Below are 17,982 nucleotides of genomic sequence, written 5' to 3' on the forward strand. Positions count from 1 at the left end.
TTTTTCCATTTTACTAGTCCTACTCAGTGCCTGTCAGTATGCAGCTCTGTTCATTGGAACCTTAGGAAAATCTCATTTAAAAGTCTCAGGAAGTATTGATGCGGACTGTTTTCTGCAAACAGACTTGGTTTGGCAAGCATTTGTTTGAAACATGAAAAGTTTCAGTTCTTTGCAGCATTCAACTTTTGTGCAAGTTAGCTGGAGACAGATAAATCTCTGCATCTAGAACAGGAGATACACAGTACTGTGTGTCAGTATCACCTGTTTTCTGTTTCCAAGAGTCACAGCAGATTGTGTTACATCTTTGGAAATATCATTCAATTTGTGCAATCATTCATCTCTACAATAGGATAGTATTTACTTTTAAAGCCCTTGGAGGGCAAGTGAACTGTTTGCAGAAAATACTCAAGGCATTTGAATTCATGCTCTTTTCTCATAGGTCACTCTAACAAGTATTTCTTTCCTTGTCTTCAAAATTTAGGTTTACATTTTGAAGATTAATTTAGCTCACAGCAGAATTACAATGGCAGATAAATGTGACAACACGTGAATGTTCTCATATAAGAAACTCTGCCCTTGACTCTCACGTTTCTTAAGCTACGTGATAGTTTGGTGGTGAACACTTAAAACCATCTGTGAAGATGGCATGTAGCCCATTTCTAGTAGATGCCAAATAAACATGTTCTTAGATGGTAATAATATGCAATATTGCAAATGCTATCTCAGCCACAGAAAGGTCATGCATTGTGAAAGTTTTGCCAAGCATCTCTTTACACTTCATTATACTTTTTGACACTAACAAGCCAGAAAAAGATGATTTTCCTTAAAAAGTAGGCACCTGTGCCTACCCACAAGGAAATATAACTGTAGGAGTGACCTTGAATAACAGACTTTGTCAGAAAATTAATATCCAAAGTTCCTGTAGCAATTCTCTATTATTAATCTAATTCCAGAGTGCATTAGTAAATTAAAGAACAGGGCACAAATTTCAAACTTTACAAAGAAATTGGTAACTGGTAATGAAAACAGAAAGTTCTTCCTCCCACAAACTGTTGGGTTTTTTGTTGGGTTTTGACATTGCAGTTAGATGAAAAGGGATATTACAGATTTGGCATTTGTCATGATGGCTAGTCATCTTTCTTACAGCCGGCTTAATTAGACCCTTATTTCAGCTCAGGAAAGTTGTAACCTTTGGAAAATATCTAATTGATAAAGGGAAACTTTCTTCTTTTTGTTTTGTTGTCACTTTTTTTCTCTTTAAATGCCTGCCTGCCTGCCTTTTTACATTTCTTAAGGAATTCCATATGAAGTCATCTGCTGTAGTTTTCAGCACAGTTCAGTGCACAAACTTCCTAACAAGGTGTATTTAAAACATTGAATTATCACCACATAGAAGCCTTTGAAGAAATTTTGTATCCTAAATAGATATATTTTTTTTAATAGGTAAAAACCCATACTGGTTGTGGTTAGTATTTGGAAATTGTGCTTACATGACAAAATAATGTATGTTTGAGCAGCCATATCTATAATTTCAACCATGTTTTGTCATTTCAGAACTCATCAAAAAGTTTTTGATGCTAATTCCCTCTTTCAAATCTTAATAAAAATTCAGACATGTTTTTACCCAGAAATTATCTTAGGTGGAGTTACTCTTAAGAGTACCATTTGAACTGATTATTTCATTCTGCAATGTTGACATCATCAGTCTTACGTTAGGGTTCTACTCTTTTCTCTTTTTTTCTTCTCTATTGTAAAAGAATATAAGATTTGAGAGAAGAATCAGGGGCATTTAAAAAAAGTTAATAAAAACATAAATAATTCACTCATGATCTTCCTGCTCCCCACTGCATATGCACATTTTACCATGGCTGAAGTACCAGCAGAAAGGATTAATTTATCTAACCTGATTATCCTGAAGAAAATGACCTAACTCACACAATGATGTGATTGGTAGAATAATTCAAATCCAAGTTGTGCAACTTAGTCATAAATCTGAGTGAATGATAAATTCATTTTTATCTTGGACAGAAAAAATGTATTATTTCTTCCAAAATGGTTCAGTTTTGAGTAGTGAAAATTTACAGTATCGAAATGAAAGAACTCATTCATTATTTGTGAAAGTTTCTACCTTGACTATACTGATGATCCCAAGTTGTGTTTTCATAGCTGGAAGGTATTTGTACAGGTGCTGTAAGATCTGCTCTTATTTTTCAGCTGAGGACTTGATTATGGTGCAATATAATCAGTTCTACTAGTGTCATAAACTGCAAGGGCATAATCTGTACCATCTGTCGAATATCAGCAACTATAGCACAGTATCTCTGCATTGGTATGCAGTTGGAGCTAAGGTATTGTTTTCAGTATTTAGTACAAAATTGTGTTATTTGTCTTCAGTTATGACAACAGTTATGGTACTGGAATACAGCAAGTATTGGTGCAAATTGACTTCAGAGAAGGCCTGTGACTAGCACAGAGGTGGTAGATGCTGATGAAACACAGAAGTATAAAAGAGGCCTAAAATGCAGATTTTTTGTGGACTGTCTCTTGCCTACAGCATTTGATGTGTGAGAAGGGTGGTCCTTGCAAACAGCACTGAGCTTGCATTCAGGTGACTGTGCAGTAGTGACTTCTGCCACTGACCTGCTGTGTATATTTTGGTAACAATATTTTATGTTTTCAATAGCCATTCTTTTCTGATGAAATTGCATATTATGGGCAGGGAATGTTTGTTACTATGTACAGAGCCTGATATAACACAGTCTCAAACTTGATTAGCTCCATCTTATATTTTTACTTTTAGGTTACTTTAATGGACCCTCCCCACCCCCCAAATAAAGTTTTGTAAGTCTAACTAATTTTTTGTTAGTCATCTTTCATTACTGTCCAATGTTGGTTGTTGGAACCACATCATTCAAGGATTTAAGTTCAGAGAATTAATTTTTGAAACAGTGTTTCTGTTCTGTTTCTTCATACTGATTTTTACATATAAGTTGGAAACAACCTTTTATTCTTATATTTCTAAAGAAAGTTATAGTAATATGTGGTATGATTATAATAAATTTTAAAACACCTAAGTGCTATTAGTGAATAGCATTTGGGTGCTATTAGGAATGAAACATGTTGAAAACTGATATTTAAACTTGATTTGTTTCTTTAAAGTGTTGTTGGTGGTATGTTTCTGTGTTTGTGGCTCTATCCACATTCTATTTAATGGAATCTTCAATCTAGGACTGTTAAAATACACTTGTCCTTTTCAAAAAGGAATAGTCAGTCATAGGTTATGATATAGACTTTGATAGTCTCTAAGTATATGATCAGAATTAAAGCCAAATTTCACTTAATGTTGCTTCTGTTTGTCTTCACTTTTATTAATTTCACCACCACTATATCATGGTTGGGAGCTCTGAATCATAATTTTGTTTCCATCTCTGACACATTTTTTTTCCCCCAAGGAGATGCTACATTTAAAAGTTAATTAGTTTCCTCACAAATGTACAAGTCAATAAAATTGAGTTATGATTATTAAAATCATAAAAATTACATCAGTCTTACAGATCTGGAATATTTCTGAACATGTGTTCATCACATGCAAATTTCATTGGGGTACAGATAATCTTCAGGCTCTGACAAGACAATATACTAAGAGAGGGATGATCTCCAAAAAAAAAAATAAAAAGAGGAAAAAAAAGATGGCATGATTAACAAAACAAAAAAGTGAAATGTTAACTGGTACCAGCCTGCAGAGCTCTTCTGCTTTTTGGGTTCTCCTTTTCTTCTTTCACTCTTCTTTCATGGTTCTAGTTTTCATTTGGGTAATTTTGGAAGTACAATTAAATTTTGTGCCTGTATAAGTGTGCCAGTAGTAACAGGAAGGTAAATGCCTCATCTGTAGTGAATAACTTCGCTACAAGTAGAATATCTGAAGGAAGAAAAACAACAACAGGAAGCAAGCAGCAAATTACTGGAAATTTTTGTGTGTCAAAAAAATTTAAGTTCCAAATTTCTATTTTTGGCAAACATAATTTTTCAGGAAGTTCAGGGTTTTATGTGGAAAAATGTCATTCAATGTATGTCCTGCTATGCAATTAGCCTAAGTCTACAGTGTATCCAGTGGTAGGGACTATTAATCCTTACTCTCCGTAGTGCAAAAGTGTTGTAATATTTAGACTTTAAAAATTGGTTTAGAAATTGAATAAGCGTGTTTTCTGTAAGGAATGCTGACTCTTTGTTTTCTATATGCTACTTTCTTTTGCATGGGATTAAGCTATTTTATTTTCCTTTCTTATTCCTGGTCTAAATATTTCTTAAGCTGATGCTGCTGTCAGTTCACAGTTTGCTACACTTTTAGTAGTTTTAGAAATGGATCATTTTCATTGGGGCTGAGAATGTCAAGATACGATTTTCAGTTTAAAAACTCATAAATGATATTTGCATAAATTAGTAGCTCATACGTGAAACTACTCTTGTACATGCAGCTGTGCTTATGATAATTCTCAATGGCTACTGTATGTAGATATCACTTACATGTGATATGAGACATATAATGAAACTAAAGCAGCCAATGAGTCCCAAAAAAAAGTGCAAAAAATGGAGCAAAATACTTTTTCCTCAATTCAGTTGTACTCTTCACAAACCTTCACAAAAAAGGAAGCTTGCAAATTTCTCCCTAGTTTTATGTCAAAGGGGTTTTTCCACTCTCGACTGAATGTAAATGGACACCATTTCACAAGGGTTGCCCTTTCTTCTGCCATGAGAGACAATGAAGATTGAAAGGATCCATAGTGGTCTGGAAGTACAAGAAATGTCCATTTGTCTACAGTGTATGTCTATGTTTTTCCTAAAGTACTTGTAGTGCGGACTTTAAAATTAACATTAAGAAAGAGTCAACTCTCATTCTATAATTTTTAGACTAAATATTTTAACACAAACACTGAAAATAAGGCTGTTCTGAAACATGTCACACCTATTCAAAGCTTACTTCCCTTAATTTATTTTATCTTCCTCATAGCATAATCCTCTATTTCTGTGCAGTTGCTATTAAATAATACTGAGAAAACAATTTTGTAATATAACAGGGAAAAAAACCCTATTCATAAAAGTTCATATGTTCAGAAGAAACAGGTTTTGTTTTCATGAGAAAAGCTTTATGCTTTTGCAGGAAATAAGGATTTTAAATATACTATAGTAGTAGTTGAAAACCTCACTGAGATACAAGCATCTGTACTAAAAGTAATAAAGGTCAAAGAAGGGACTTGGACAAAATGTGACAAATCAACATAGCTTCCATATGTTTTTTCAGACTTTCCCCAAGAGGAATAGCAGTGTTGTAACTAGTGACAGTGCGTCCTGATATGGTTTTTTGTGAGTTATTGCTTAAATAATCTCCTTTTCCTGAAACTACAGTGTGTAATTTTGAGTTCAGTTTGAAAGACATTTTTCATAAAAGAAATATTTCTCATTCAAAGATATTGTATTTTCTGAACTTTCCATGAGAATGGATCTTCAGTGATTATGTAGTTGATAGTAGAAGTCAACAGGAACAAGACTTTTCATTTTGTTTTAAAAAAATAGTTGTCCATTTTCTTCTGAAGAAAGAAACGCAGCATATCTTTCACTGGTCTTTTAGTTCTGAATTATAACAGTTGAGATATAATAAAAATGCATTCCTCTGCACACGGACAAAGGCATTAGAAAATCTCTAATTGTATGTTGGATTTTTTTTTTCTTTTCAAATTGAAGCCCTATGGGGGATCTTTTATGTCACTGATTTTCTAACATAAATGAAACCTGTAAAATTATGCAACTTTAGTGTATATGTGTGTGTGTATATATATATATATATAAAATTTTAATTTAATTTTTTAAGCTTTAACTGCCAGATACTTTCAGCATATAATTTATTAGGTGTATTTAAGCAATTATATATTTTTTTCTAAATTCTTTAAAAGAGAGGTGACTAAAAAGCTCTGGGCTTTTTCCCAGTATTTTGACTGAATGCTCCGGAATACTTTGTTTCACTTTCAATGACAAGTTTCCCTGGCAGTTCAGTAGCATCTCTTGGACAGCAGAGCTGACCAGACACCCCTCATAATTATGTCATAGTCATGTGTGCCAAAAATCCTAGTCACATTATAACTATGTACTTCGGAGGTAGATAATTTAGTGGTATCAGTTGATAGCTGTGTAAGTTAAATTAATGTAAGAGGAAAATCAAATACTTAGGGTTTAAATATTTTATGTTTGCAAACATGGACACTTCCCTTTTATGAAGTGAGTTTCTGAGATCTATTCTAGCTTTTTTTTAAAGTTTTAGTCTTAATTTTCAATTTTATTAACAAGAAAGCAAGATAATGCAACAACAGTCCAAAGGATGTAACTGCTGTTGTAAATCTGTAATCCTAGATTTGTGATTATGGTACAGACTTGTACTTCAGCCTCACAGAAGTTTTTTCCTGCAGCAACACTTAAAAGAAGTGGTGAGACATTCTTCAACAGCAGCAAGAGTTTTTAATTTTTTGCTAAGAATATATCAATTTACTTGGATATTTGTCTTATCTGTTCAAATCACTGTAGCTTTTAAAGTGTAACTCGCATTTCTGGCTGACATATGTCCTGGTTTCAGCCGGGACAAGTTAATTTTTTGCAGTAGCTGTGAGGGGCTGTAGCTAAGGCCCAGATGTTATTCTGTCACCTCAGGTTATTGCCAGGGACAGGGGAAAGGGGCATTCTCTTCTGAGGGGCATTCTCTTCTGAGTGGCAGAGTGGTTTGGGCGAGTGTCGGTGGGGGCACTGAATTGGGGAGTACCATTTCTAAATCACGACAACGTTTGGTTAGAATTCTCCTTTAGGACAACTGCTGTACTATTCCCTATTCTAACTGAATTTCTGTAATTTCTTATGCATTATTTTTTTTAATGTGCTGAAACATAATTTGGCATTCTTCTCTTTGAAATGTACTGTTATAAGCAGATCTTGATGATAAATAGGTGTTGCAAAGTCCAAGTTTGCCTGCCAGTAATTAAGCGTACTTGCATATCTCCACATGAGTGCGATGGGAATATATATTTAGCACCCATTCTTTAATAAACTTTATCTATTTTGTACAATAGAAAATATCAGTTGAATCTGGTAGAAGCTGATTTCTAAGCAAGCCAAAGGAAGGGTAGTTTTTTTATGAAACATAGATCATGCAGCTGCAGAATTCAGTGGGCAATTCTGTGTTTGCTACAGTGTAGACGGGTTCAAGGTAAAATTGGAAAATTCATCCAGAAATACATAGAAGCCAGATGACTCTGAAAACACCTTTAACAAAAATTGTTAAAGTCTCAAAGAAGTACTGTGTACATTTGCCCTTATTTTTTCTTTACTTTTTCCTGGCTTTTAGAGGCAGGATAGATGAATCAAGTGATTGATTAGTCTAATCCTGTATACCCGTTATTACATTGCATCATGAACCATAGCAGAGCTTGCTTTTAAAAGAAAATTGTTGTTGCCTTCTTCCTTGCTCCCTAGATTTATTCACAGTCTAAAGTATTTGAAAAAGGCTCTTTGCACCAAAAATGCTTGTAAAAGTTCAGCATTTGATTTCGATCTGAATGAAAATGTTGTATTAAAAGGAAGTTGATTAGAAAATCAAGTTTCTTTTTATATCTGTTGGGAAACAGTAAGAAACTTACAAATAAAATTTGAAACACATATACAATATGCTTTACTCCTAGTGTGTAGTGTGTGTCTGAATTTTGCTTGACTAAACTTTCAGTGGAGTCCAGAAGCTTATTCCTGACTCCCTAGTGAAGCATAAATGTCAAGTTACAAAGTTAAAACCCCTTTAAATAGACCAGTTAAAAGTAATGAAAATTAAATCTGTTTAGATATAGAATGGCAGATATTTCTTTAAGTCCACTGAAAGAGTAATATGTAAAATGTTCATTTAATTGTGAAATTACGTGTTTGTGCACCTATATTTTGCTTTTTTTGTGTATGAGATTCCAGAACCTATATCTTTATACTACTTATGATTTACACTGTGATTGTAGTTGTTAAGCGTGTTCAGGCTTAATGAGTATGATGAACCTCATGGAATAAGTGATGTAGCTCTTAAGAAAAGAAGATACCCTTCTGAGTAATATAAATCTGAGTTAATTTGAAGAAAAGCATTAGTCCTCTCTGTGCTTCCTGGGAGTACAAGACATTCTTCTGGAATTGATGGTGAAAGAAAGTGATCATTTTATATCCTTTTAAAAGTTGGGGTAATATTTTTTTAGTATAAAACAGGTAAGTTTTAAGGGCTTTTCCCCCTCATTTTAAAAGAGATTCAACATCAGAATTAAGTGTATTAGACTTTAGTGAGGAAGGCTTTTATGTTGCAATAACTGTGTGGTGCATAACAAGGCTTAACAGGATCCCAACAAAAATCTTTCAAGAGAACTGCTTCGGGCAAATGTTTCATGGTGCATTACCTAAACATATATAATTTTGGATCTGATGGCCTGAGTTACTGGGGAAACACTGGATTTAGAGTCAGTAATGTAGACAACTTCCAAAATATAGAAGGTACACTGCTTTCCTGCTATTTATATCTTCACATTATGGTAAGAAAGTTATTAGACTTGATCTTACATATGTGGAATTGGTTTTGATTGCTAAATAAGTGATATGCAATTAAAAGCAAAACAAAACAAAAAACCCTATAGCAGATATTGCTGATTTTTATTCATGCGTACATATATGTGTGTGTACGTGAGCAGAGGCCTGTTTTAATGTAGACCTGAACTCAGAGATGGTTTACTTCTAGCTAAGCCTGCTTGTAGTAAAGAGCAATTTCTGTGTGACTGCTAGTAGCCAGTTAGTTTCTTCTTATTTATTTTGCTTTTATTCAAATCTTAAAACGTGAATTTTATTGAAAGTGTTCTAATGATAAGTAAATCTGAATGGGTAGTTACTGATTTTTTACTAAATCAAGGATTTGGAAAACCAGTTTGAAAAGATTTTTTTTTTAAACATGACTAAAACATTACATAAAATTTTCTTTTTTACATAAAACATTTAATTTCACTGGAAGGAAAATGCTCCTTTTCGCACTTAAAGTAACAAAAGTAAACTCCAAATCATGATAACTGTTGGATTTCAAGTATTTTAAATGAAAATTGTGACTTCAATTTTTGTTTAATCAGAACAATTTACTAAATTTCACATGAACTTCTGTTCGACCAAAATACATTGCTCAGCAAAGAAATTACTTTCTAAACGTTTTTGAGATGTGATATTGAGTGATTTAGTTATGAGTGCTGACATGTTATCAGCTACCATCTGCTATATGTAAACTGAAAAAGGGAAATAAATAATAGAAATAATTAATGATATACTCTTGGCATATCACAGGCTATGCGTTAATTTGTTTTTTCCACAGTTTGATGGAAAAGAAATTCAGATCACAGGTATAAAAATTGTTCATGTTTCTCACACCCCAAGTTTGACATACCATACTGTCTCCTGCCAATGCCAGTTGCTCTATTAATAATATGTCCTTATTAAGGGTTGTTTCTAATTTATATGTGTAATTACAGTAGCAAATTACTGGATATAACTGCCTAACTAATTACTTCTTTTTAAATTCTATTATCTATGCCTTCAATTGATTGTGAGTAAAAATAAATTTAAGTACCCAGACTGTCACTGAAAAATTAGAAATTGAGGTTTAAAACATTTTTAAACATGTTCTTTCCCATCTGAAGCATTGTTATTCATGTTATGCCACTTAAGTTAATTATGGACTACACTCCAAAATAAGAATAGAGGGGAAAATCTTTACTGTCTAGAGATATGCAGGCTGTGGAACTGACAAACTGCTTGTGTCCAGTAGGTGTGAGTCTGCTTTTGTCAGACCTACAGATGCTCTTGAACCAGAGTTGTGCATGAGTCTTTGAGAACAAAAGAGCATAAATCCAAAGGACAGAGTAGTGTACTTGGGATTTAGTGGCCTGTTTTACTGTATATATACTTAATCCAGTGTATTGGACTTGTATTATATAAGTTTATAAAATTTGAGAGGTACATTTGGATTTCTGGTCTTCCGGCTGCTTTAGGCAGGCCTGTCAATAAACTGCATCACTGTTATTGATACCTTAAGATCCTTAGATCCTAGTATATAGAATTTTAATGTAGCTTTTAACACTTTATAATAACAGTAACTAACCACCCTTTGTCACCCTTCATGCCAAATTCTTGAAATTCTGTTTAATGTTCTTTTTCAAGGAAAGATTTTAGCAAGAACAGCTAGTGTATAGGGAATGTACCTAAAAGAACATAATATATGTATTGTTTGATATAACTTTAGACAAAATTATCCAGAAGGCCCAGAATCCCTGAAATGGTTCCAAGCAGGACAAGAGGTGTTGACAAAGAGGAAGATATGGAGGAAGGAGGGATTGTAGAACCTCTGACTCATACTGAGGAGGCCTGGGGAAGGGCCTGAGGGAGGTCCAGGGAACGGACAGTTTTTGGGCTAGACACAACCATGATATAATGGCTAGATATTATTATTAGCCAGTATTATAAAATTGTAACAACCATTCTGTGTGCTTGTGCTAAATGTATTTTATGCACTTAAGGCCTTAATTGAAGACCTACTCTCTACCTTACTTTGCTAAATTGTCCAGAGAATTTTCCTTTGATTTTAGGCAACATTATAATGACTGATATCACTGACATTACTAAATTTTTCTGATTTCTTCCTTTCTCTGTTTGCACATGAACTGCATCATATAAGGCTATTTCCTCTGCCCAGCTCATGGTCACAAGGATCTGCAAAGGAAAGGAGTTGACAGTAACTCATAATTTAAACATTTATTTCCCCACAATTAAAGATGAATTGAAAACATGATGTGGAAGTCAGAGCAATTATACCACCTAAGTGCTTTCTTTGCAGTTGTATTTAATGCTTTTGGACTAACACCATAGGTTAAAACTTTCTCAAAATAAGACTATTCAAATCTCACTTGAACAGTTATGTGAGTTGTAATTATACCAGTGACTATTGAACAGCCATCATTTATAGAACATCCAAATCAGAAATGTTGCTGATGGTAAAATTAAAGAAAGTTAATGAAAGAGTTTCCAGATTTTAAATTTGAAGTAAAATTGAGTACTTGAATTAGTCAAAATAATGGTCTAATTTGAACTGTGAGTTCTTAGTTTTGATATTTGTCTTAAATAGGTATCTTCATTGGTAGGCAAAGGATAGTGATTTCTAACTATTTGTTATAAGCATTAGTTTTATGTGTTTATTGGATGTCAGTGGATTAAATCTTATTGAATTTTGATTACCTAGCAGATCTGTAATGGATTGCATAGCAAGAGCCATTGGCTTATATTTACAACTCTAATATACTGCTTAAAATTCAGTCTCTTCAGAAACAGTTTCATTTAATGATTCTGTTTGGCATATGAGTCAGCAATGAAATGCAAGACCTTACCTATTGCCTTTCATAAGTATGCTTTTATAGAACAAGAAAATAAAAATGTGACGTTTTTCTCTATTTGGGTGAAGAGCAAAATCTAATTTCATTATGACTGACTTATACTGTTAAATAAAGAACATGTCATACTGGGAAAATGGCAAGGCCAGATAAACAAGAATTTAATTTGGATTTTTTTTTATCTTGTTACACTGTGTGACTAAACTTGAAGGAAAGCTCTCCCCTTATTTTAGATTGGTTTTTGATCTATGTGTATAATAGCCTTTTCTCAACAATAACTTTTTCGGCAAACTTTTAGTTAGCACAAAATTTGGTAGCCTCATTGGCTTCTGACCAAATATACTGCATAAGTGTTGCTACTAAATCTGTCAGTGATATTTTTTCAGTGGGTAAAATACATCAGGCAAACCTACATTCTGGGAACTTTTCAGAGAGTTCCTGTTTGTGCAAAAAAGGTAGAACAACCAAGGCAGCACATAGAAAAGGAAGGGAGTTGACAACTGCAGTAGCAGACCTGGAGAGAGACCACTGTGTGTAACACGCATTTGCGTAGGAGGAGAAAAGCAGCTAACCTCCTGGTTTGGTAACCAAAATGCCTCGGTAGCCACATCTGCCCACACTTGCTCTTTTTTTTCAGTCGGTGCAGACCTCACCCAGCAGTTAGAGTCAATGCTAAAAAATAAGAGTATTATGTCATGATATTATATATATGTCATATAATCATATATGTCATTATATTATAGGGTCTCTCTTACTAAGCTCTGAAATAAAATAAAAGAATTCATTGTCACGAGCTGATAGTTTTACCAGGAAATATTTTGTCAGCATGGTATTGATTCTGAATTCTAGTTTATCTGCCTTCTCTTTGACTTGAAGAAGGAATATTGCTGCACCTTTCAGGTCTTGCAAATTTGCTTCCTATTGATGTATGTATGCTGATTTTTCAGCTGTGTAATAAGCAGTAGCAACAGGCTACTCATTGACCTTGAAAAACAGTCTCTTGGTGTTTTGCTCTATCTGTAAATATTCTTTAAAAATTCCTTTTCTTTTTTATGTTAGTATTACTAACATAATAATGAAAAAAAGAAACAACTTTATTTTTTCGATTGCCACTTCTTTCCTTTGTTATGTGTTAAGGAAACTTCCCCTCCGGCCATCCAGGAGCTACTCTGGCAGTCACTGTCACACCACCTGAGCTGGTACCGAGGTCCCTCCTCAGCTACACCCCCCACACTCACACAACTAGACCAGGTTTCCTTATTTAATATAGTATGTATTGTGCTTCTTTATTTTTTCCATGCTAGGAGGTTCTTCACAGGAGTGATTTAATGAAAGCTTCTTCAGATGTGCTGTGGCTTATTTCAGTACTTTTTAGTCGCCTGGTCAGACAGTGTAGAGGTTTATGGCGTTACCTGTATTTGCTATCTGAGCATTGTATTTACCAGATTCTCTTTAATTGGGGCAGGAGGCCAGATTCTGAACTAAAAATTTGATGCACATTAGTTTCGACATTCTGACATCTGAGTCCTCGTTTTCAGATCTGTGCTTATCTGTTAACAACTGACTGGTTCATTTGAATCAAATTTCCTAAATGCTAAATTCTGGCAATTCTTTCTTTCCCAGTCCTTGGGGAGTAAAGAAGAAACTTTATTTTCCTATTGGGTCTGTCCCTCCAGTTTCTTACACATAAAATTCTAGTAAATAGAGCTCAGTTTAATAAGCTAACCCTTCTGAGAGAGTGTTTCATGTCAAATGGAATTAGAGATGCATCAGACTCTTAATTTGAGGCCTAGGTTTGGCACAGGAATTATACTTTCATCCTTTCACGTGTGAAATTGAAGGTTCCCTGCTGGCTTAACACAGCCCTTAACAGCTGAGCACTTGGCCACAGTGCTTGAGCTGTGAGTATCTTTCCACAAATACTCCCCTCTCCCTACCTGTTAATCTGGGATGACTATGAGCAAGGCAGCCCAGCATGTGCCTATTGCACATTTCTATACAGTTCCATTTGGCACTTAAGGAAGAAGCTGAGCACAATTGAATACAATTTAGTAATGATTAATTGTACCAGAGGGCTGTATTCAGAGGTTTCAGAATATTTCCAAATATGTCTGTTTGATAAAGATTTTAAAATGAGAAAGTAAGTAAACTAATTATTGTAGTTATATCTGAGTACCATAAAATTCTCCAGTTGTCAACAATAGCTGCAACCGACTGTATGTGAAAATCTTTTTGTGCTAAGTGTGTTATTTGCATCAGTGTGATAGATCAGTAGGCACAATTGCTTAATGCTATGATTATATATTTAATGAATCAAGAAATATTTATTCACAGTAGCAAAATCACAGAATTGCTAGGGTTGGAAGAGACCTCTGGAGATCATCTATCCAAACCCCATAGTAAAGCAGGTTTATCTAGAACAGGTTGCCTAGGATCTCTGGGCAGCCTGTTCCAATGATCTGTCTCCCTCAAAGTAAGGAAGTTTTCCTCATATTGAGGTAGAACTTCCAGTGTTTCACTTTGTGTCCATTGCCCCTTATCTTGTTGCTGGGAACCACTAACCCCTGCACTTAAGATATTTGTGTGCACTGGTGAGATCTCCTCTCAGTTGTCTCTTCTCTAGGCTCAACAGGAACTGCTCTCTCAGCTTTTCCTCTTAAGAGAGATGCTCCAGTCTCCTAGTAATATTTGTAGCCCTCCTTTATAAGAATTGAATGTTTTTCCAGTGTGTCTGTTCCTTCTGTGAAATTTTTAGATGATGATTGCCAACTATTATCAGTTCAGTTGGTTCAATCAGGTATTTTTTTATGAGTGATCTAAATCAAAATCCTGTGTGCTGCTGGGAAGGGTAAGTTCTCACAAAAGAAAACACTGTTTGCCAGCTCTGATGGTACTACAGCAAAGACATTCCTTTAAAGCATTGGTACACCTAAATGATTCTTTCTTCGTATTCGTGTACTTTCATTGACACGTTCTGAGATACTTATAGACCATAATGTTCTGTTTGAAACTATTTCGTAAATAACTATTTTACCTTTCGATGGAGACGATCTGTGCTCTCTCCATCTTGTTTCTTCTGTTTAAATGTGGTGTTGGCTGCAAAGCCAAAGACTACTCTATTTGTCTCAGATTTTCTACATACAAGTAATAGTCTAAGAGGCTTTAGAAAAATGTAAACAACAATCTTACACAGTAATATGCAGTGACCATAGTTGAGGGAGCATCTGTTTGTCTAAAACTACTGTCGTCATAAAAGAAATTCATGTCTTTCATGCAAATACCTAAAGTAGCAAAATACAACTAGGTCAAAGATAAGATTTTGAAAACTTTAAATCAGAATACTCCCTGGCTAACTGACTGTTTTATTAAATCCTTAGAATTTGATAGTACATACCCCTTTTGGAGAAAAATATTTTGTGTAGCACAGTTCTGCAAGGTGTGAAGAATTGACTAATTATAGGATTGGCTCAATTGTAAAGAGGTTTTATTCAAGTTTTAATAACTGTGTAAAGAAACAGGAAACTACATATGACTGTTAAAACACCTTACATTTTTAGGGAGGTCTTGTGGGTTTTTTTCCAGCAGACAAATATTAAAAGAGCATCAAAACATAAGAATTAACTGCTGTCATCCATGGTCTTTGAGATTAGCAATGTAATGAGCCTCAAGATGAAATCCGAACTATTATTCTGGTTTAACTGTATTAGAATATACCATTAATTATAAAGAAAATGTTCTACTAAAGCTAATAAATGTAAATGGTAGTTTTATGAAGTCAGTGGTAGTATACAAAATATGTTTTAGAATAAGTAATAAATTGCAAGAATAAAATTCTATGCAGGGCAATTTCTTGAGCCTTGGAGGCCATATTTTACCTGTATCATTTTTTCATTATTAAAATTTTAAAAGTACATATTACTTGATGTGGGTCAGTGCATGCTCAACATGTGAAGTGCATTTCAGTGATCAGTGAATAGCCAGAATTCTAAGAATTAACAAAGTCCACTAACATGTGACGACTTTTATTGATTACACTATTGTCCTTACTTGGGACCGTGTTGAAGCATGAATTTTGTTCTGAAAGGTTGACGGATGAATTCTCAAGATAGTAGTTCAATGCAATTTTCATTCAATTTTAAAAATTAGTCCATTTTATTTGAGGTAAGCAGTTGTCCATCTTGAAGCCTTGTTATAGATTTAGAAATATATTAGCTCCTGCAGATTGAAATTTCTTGGCTCACCTTCATGTATGCACCACTTTAATGATTCCTTAGGTGCTTTTATTGGATGAAGGTGTTAGTGTTGCAACTTTATTTGACCTGCATCTAAATAGGCAGTAAAGGGGAGTAAATGAGAGGTTGTTCCCTTTGTATATATGTCCAGTCTGTTTTTTCATTTTCAGACTAACTGCAGCATGAGTTCAGACAAAATGAGCATGAGTTCCACTCCTAATTAAAGGAATGTTTTAGGATTTGGAATTTGGGGGAGGGGTTGGTTGGTTTTTTGTGTTTTAATCACACCCTTGAAGTGAATTGAATATTAGTCCAGATGTAAATTAATGTCTTGTTTATTTACACTTCTTTAGATGTTTAAATCCCCAACTGGTACAAATTTTTGTGGCAATAGGCTTTTCTGTCAGTCTTCAATGCAATTTTTCTAAGTGTAAGTTAGACCTTCAGAATCCCTGTTGTAGACTTGCATTAGCTAAAAAAAGAAAAGGTATTTATAAAGTGTGTAAAAAGTGTATGAGGAAATATGAAGAGTTCCTTTTACTTAAAATCTCTGAGATCCTTACTATGTGCTTCATGCTTGAGATTTTTAGTCCTTTTTCTAGAAAAAGCCTTCTACTCTTACACTTCTAGGAGCAGTTTCCATTGGTGCCATAATACTATTCATGGGCCTGAAATGACATCTGTGCTTCAAGGATTTCTGGGTCAATGAAATGATCAAAGATACAAGCAATTGCTTCATTGTTATTTTGTTTTCTCCTTTTCCCTTCTGTTCACTGGAACCCAGTGTAAATCATTTTACTGAAACTGATAATGGAGGTACAGATGACAAAAAGTGATATATTCCTGCACTGAGAAGCTTATAGTGAAAGAAAAACAGTTGTCTGTGTCCATCAAGTTCTGCTTCTAGAGATATTAATGACTTTGAAAACTTTTCTTTCTGAAAAGACCAGACTACTGAATGCACAATGGTTAGGAAAAAAAAAAATAGATCTCACACATCTCCTAATTCTAAAATATGAACACTAGAATAGAATAGAATCATGGAATAGAATAGAATCCACTGGGTTGGAAAAGACCTCTGAGATCAAGTCCAACACCACCGTGGTTACTAGACCATGGCACTAAGTGTCACATCCAGTTTCATCCTAAAAACCTCCAGGGACGGAGAATCCACCACCTCCCTGGGCAGCCCATTCCAGTGTCTGATTACTCTCTCTGTAAAAAGTTTCTTCCTAATATCCAACCTAAACTTCTCCTGGCAGAGTTTAAGACCATGCTGTCTTGTCTTACTGATAGTTGCCTGGGAGAAGAGACCGATGCCCACCTGGCTACAACCTCCTTTCAGGTAGTTGTAGAGAGTGATGAGGTGTCCCCTGAGCCTCCTCTTCTTCAGGCTGAACAACCCCAGCTCCTTCAGCTTCTCCTCATAGGACACTACATTTTTTTAAAATGCAGATGTCCCAGATATTCATGGTATTATTTCAGCATTTCTATAAATTGTGGCACTGTACAAACACACTTTTTAAGAAAGGAAGGAGATCTTCTGTTACCTATGTGGCCATATATGCTTTTTTGTGTATTGATATATTTGTGTTTTTATTGGTTTCTGTCACTGTGAGGATAAAGGAGTAAATCCATCAGTCTTAGTGACTGCAAAGAGTGTCACAAAAACTTGTCATGGTACCACATCTGATTGGAAGTTTGATCTGTTGGAATTATATGAGTGTGACTCGAGCCTGGTGTTTAGTGTGTGTACTTCACAGAATCACAGGGGACAGGATCATGGAATACAACTCCTGGCCCTGAACAGAACCGTCTCCAGGAGTCACACCATGGGCCTGCATGTATTGTCCAAATATTTCTTGAGCTCTGACAGAGTTGGTGCTGTGACCACTTCCCTGGGAAGCCTGTTCTAGCACCCAGTCACTCTGTGGGTGAAGAACCTCTTTCTAATATCCAACCTAAACCTCCCCTGACACAACTTCAAGCCATTCCCTTGGGTTCTGTCACTGGTCACCAAGAGATCAGTGCCTGCCCCTCTTCTTCCCCTCATGAGGAAGTTGTAACTGCAATGAGGTCTCCCCTCAGTCTCCTCCAGACTGAACAGGCTGAGTGACCTCAGCCATTCCTCATAAGGCTTCCCCTCAAAGCCCTTCATGATCTTCGTTGCCCTCCTTTGGACACTCTCTCATAGCTTAATGTCTTTCTTATATTGCGGTGCCCAAAACTGCACACAATATTCAAGGTGAGGCTGCACCAGTGCAGAGCAGAGT

The 17,982-nt window shown here is 35.0% G+C and overlaps 1 protein-coding gene across 1 annotated transcript in view; it reads left to right on the plus strand.

Moving 5' to 3' along the window:
- The window catches only part of LOC113983963 (polypeptide N-acetylgalactosaminyltransferase-like 6), a 257,358-nt gene extending 240,972 nt beyond the window's left edge, over positions 1-16,386 (plus strand). The window contains exon 5 of the mRNA XM_039384404.1: positions 16,340-16,386. Within this exon, the coding sequence (XP_039240338.1) occupies positions 16,340-16,386 (47 nt within the window). The remainder of the gene's footprint in view (positions 1-16,339) is intronic.
- Positions 16,387-17,982: the final 1,596 nt, after the last annotated feature.

This window comes from Pipra filicauda, unplaced genomic scaffold, assembly GCF_003945595.2.
Source record: "Pipra filicauda isolate LSUMZ 115617 unplaced genomic scaffold, ASM394559v2 scaffold350_size761097_pilon, whole genome shotgun sequence".
In the NCBI taxonomy this organism is placed as follows: Eukaryota; Metazoa; Chordata; class Aves; order Passeriformes; family Pipridae; genus Pipra; species Pipra filicauda.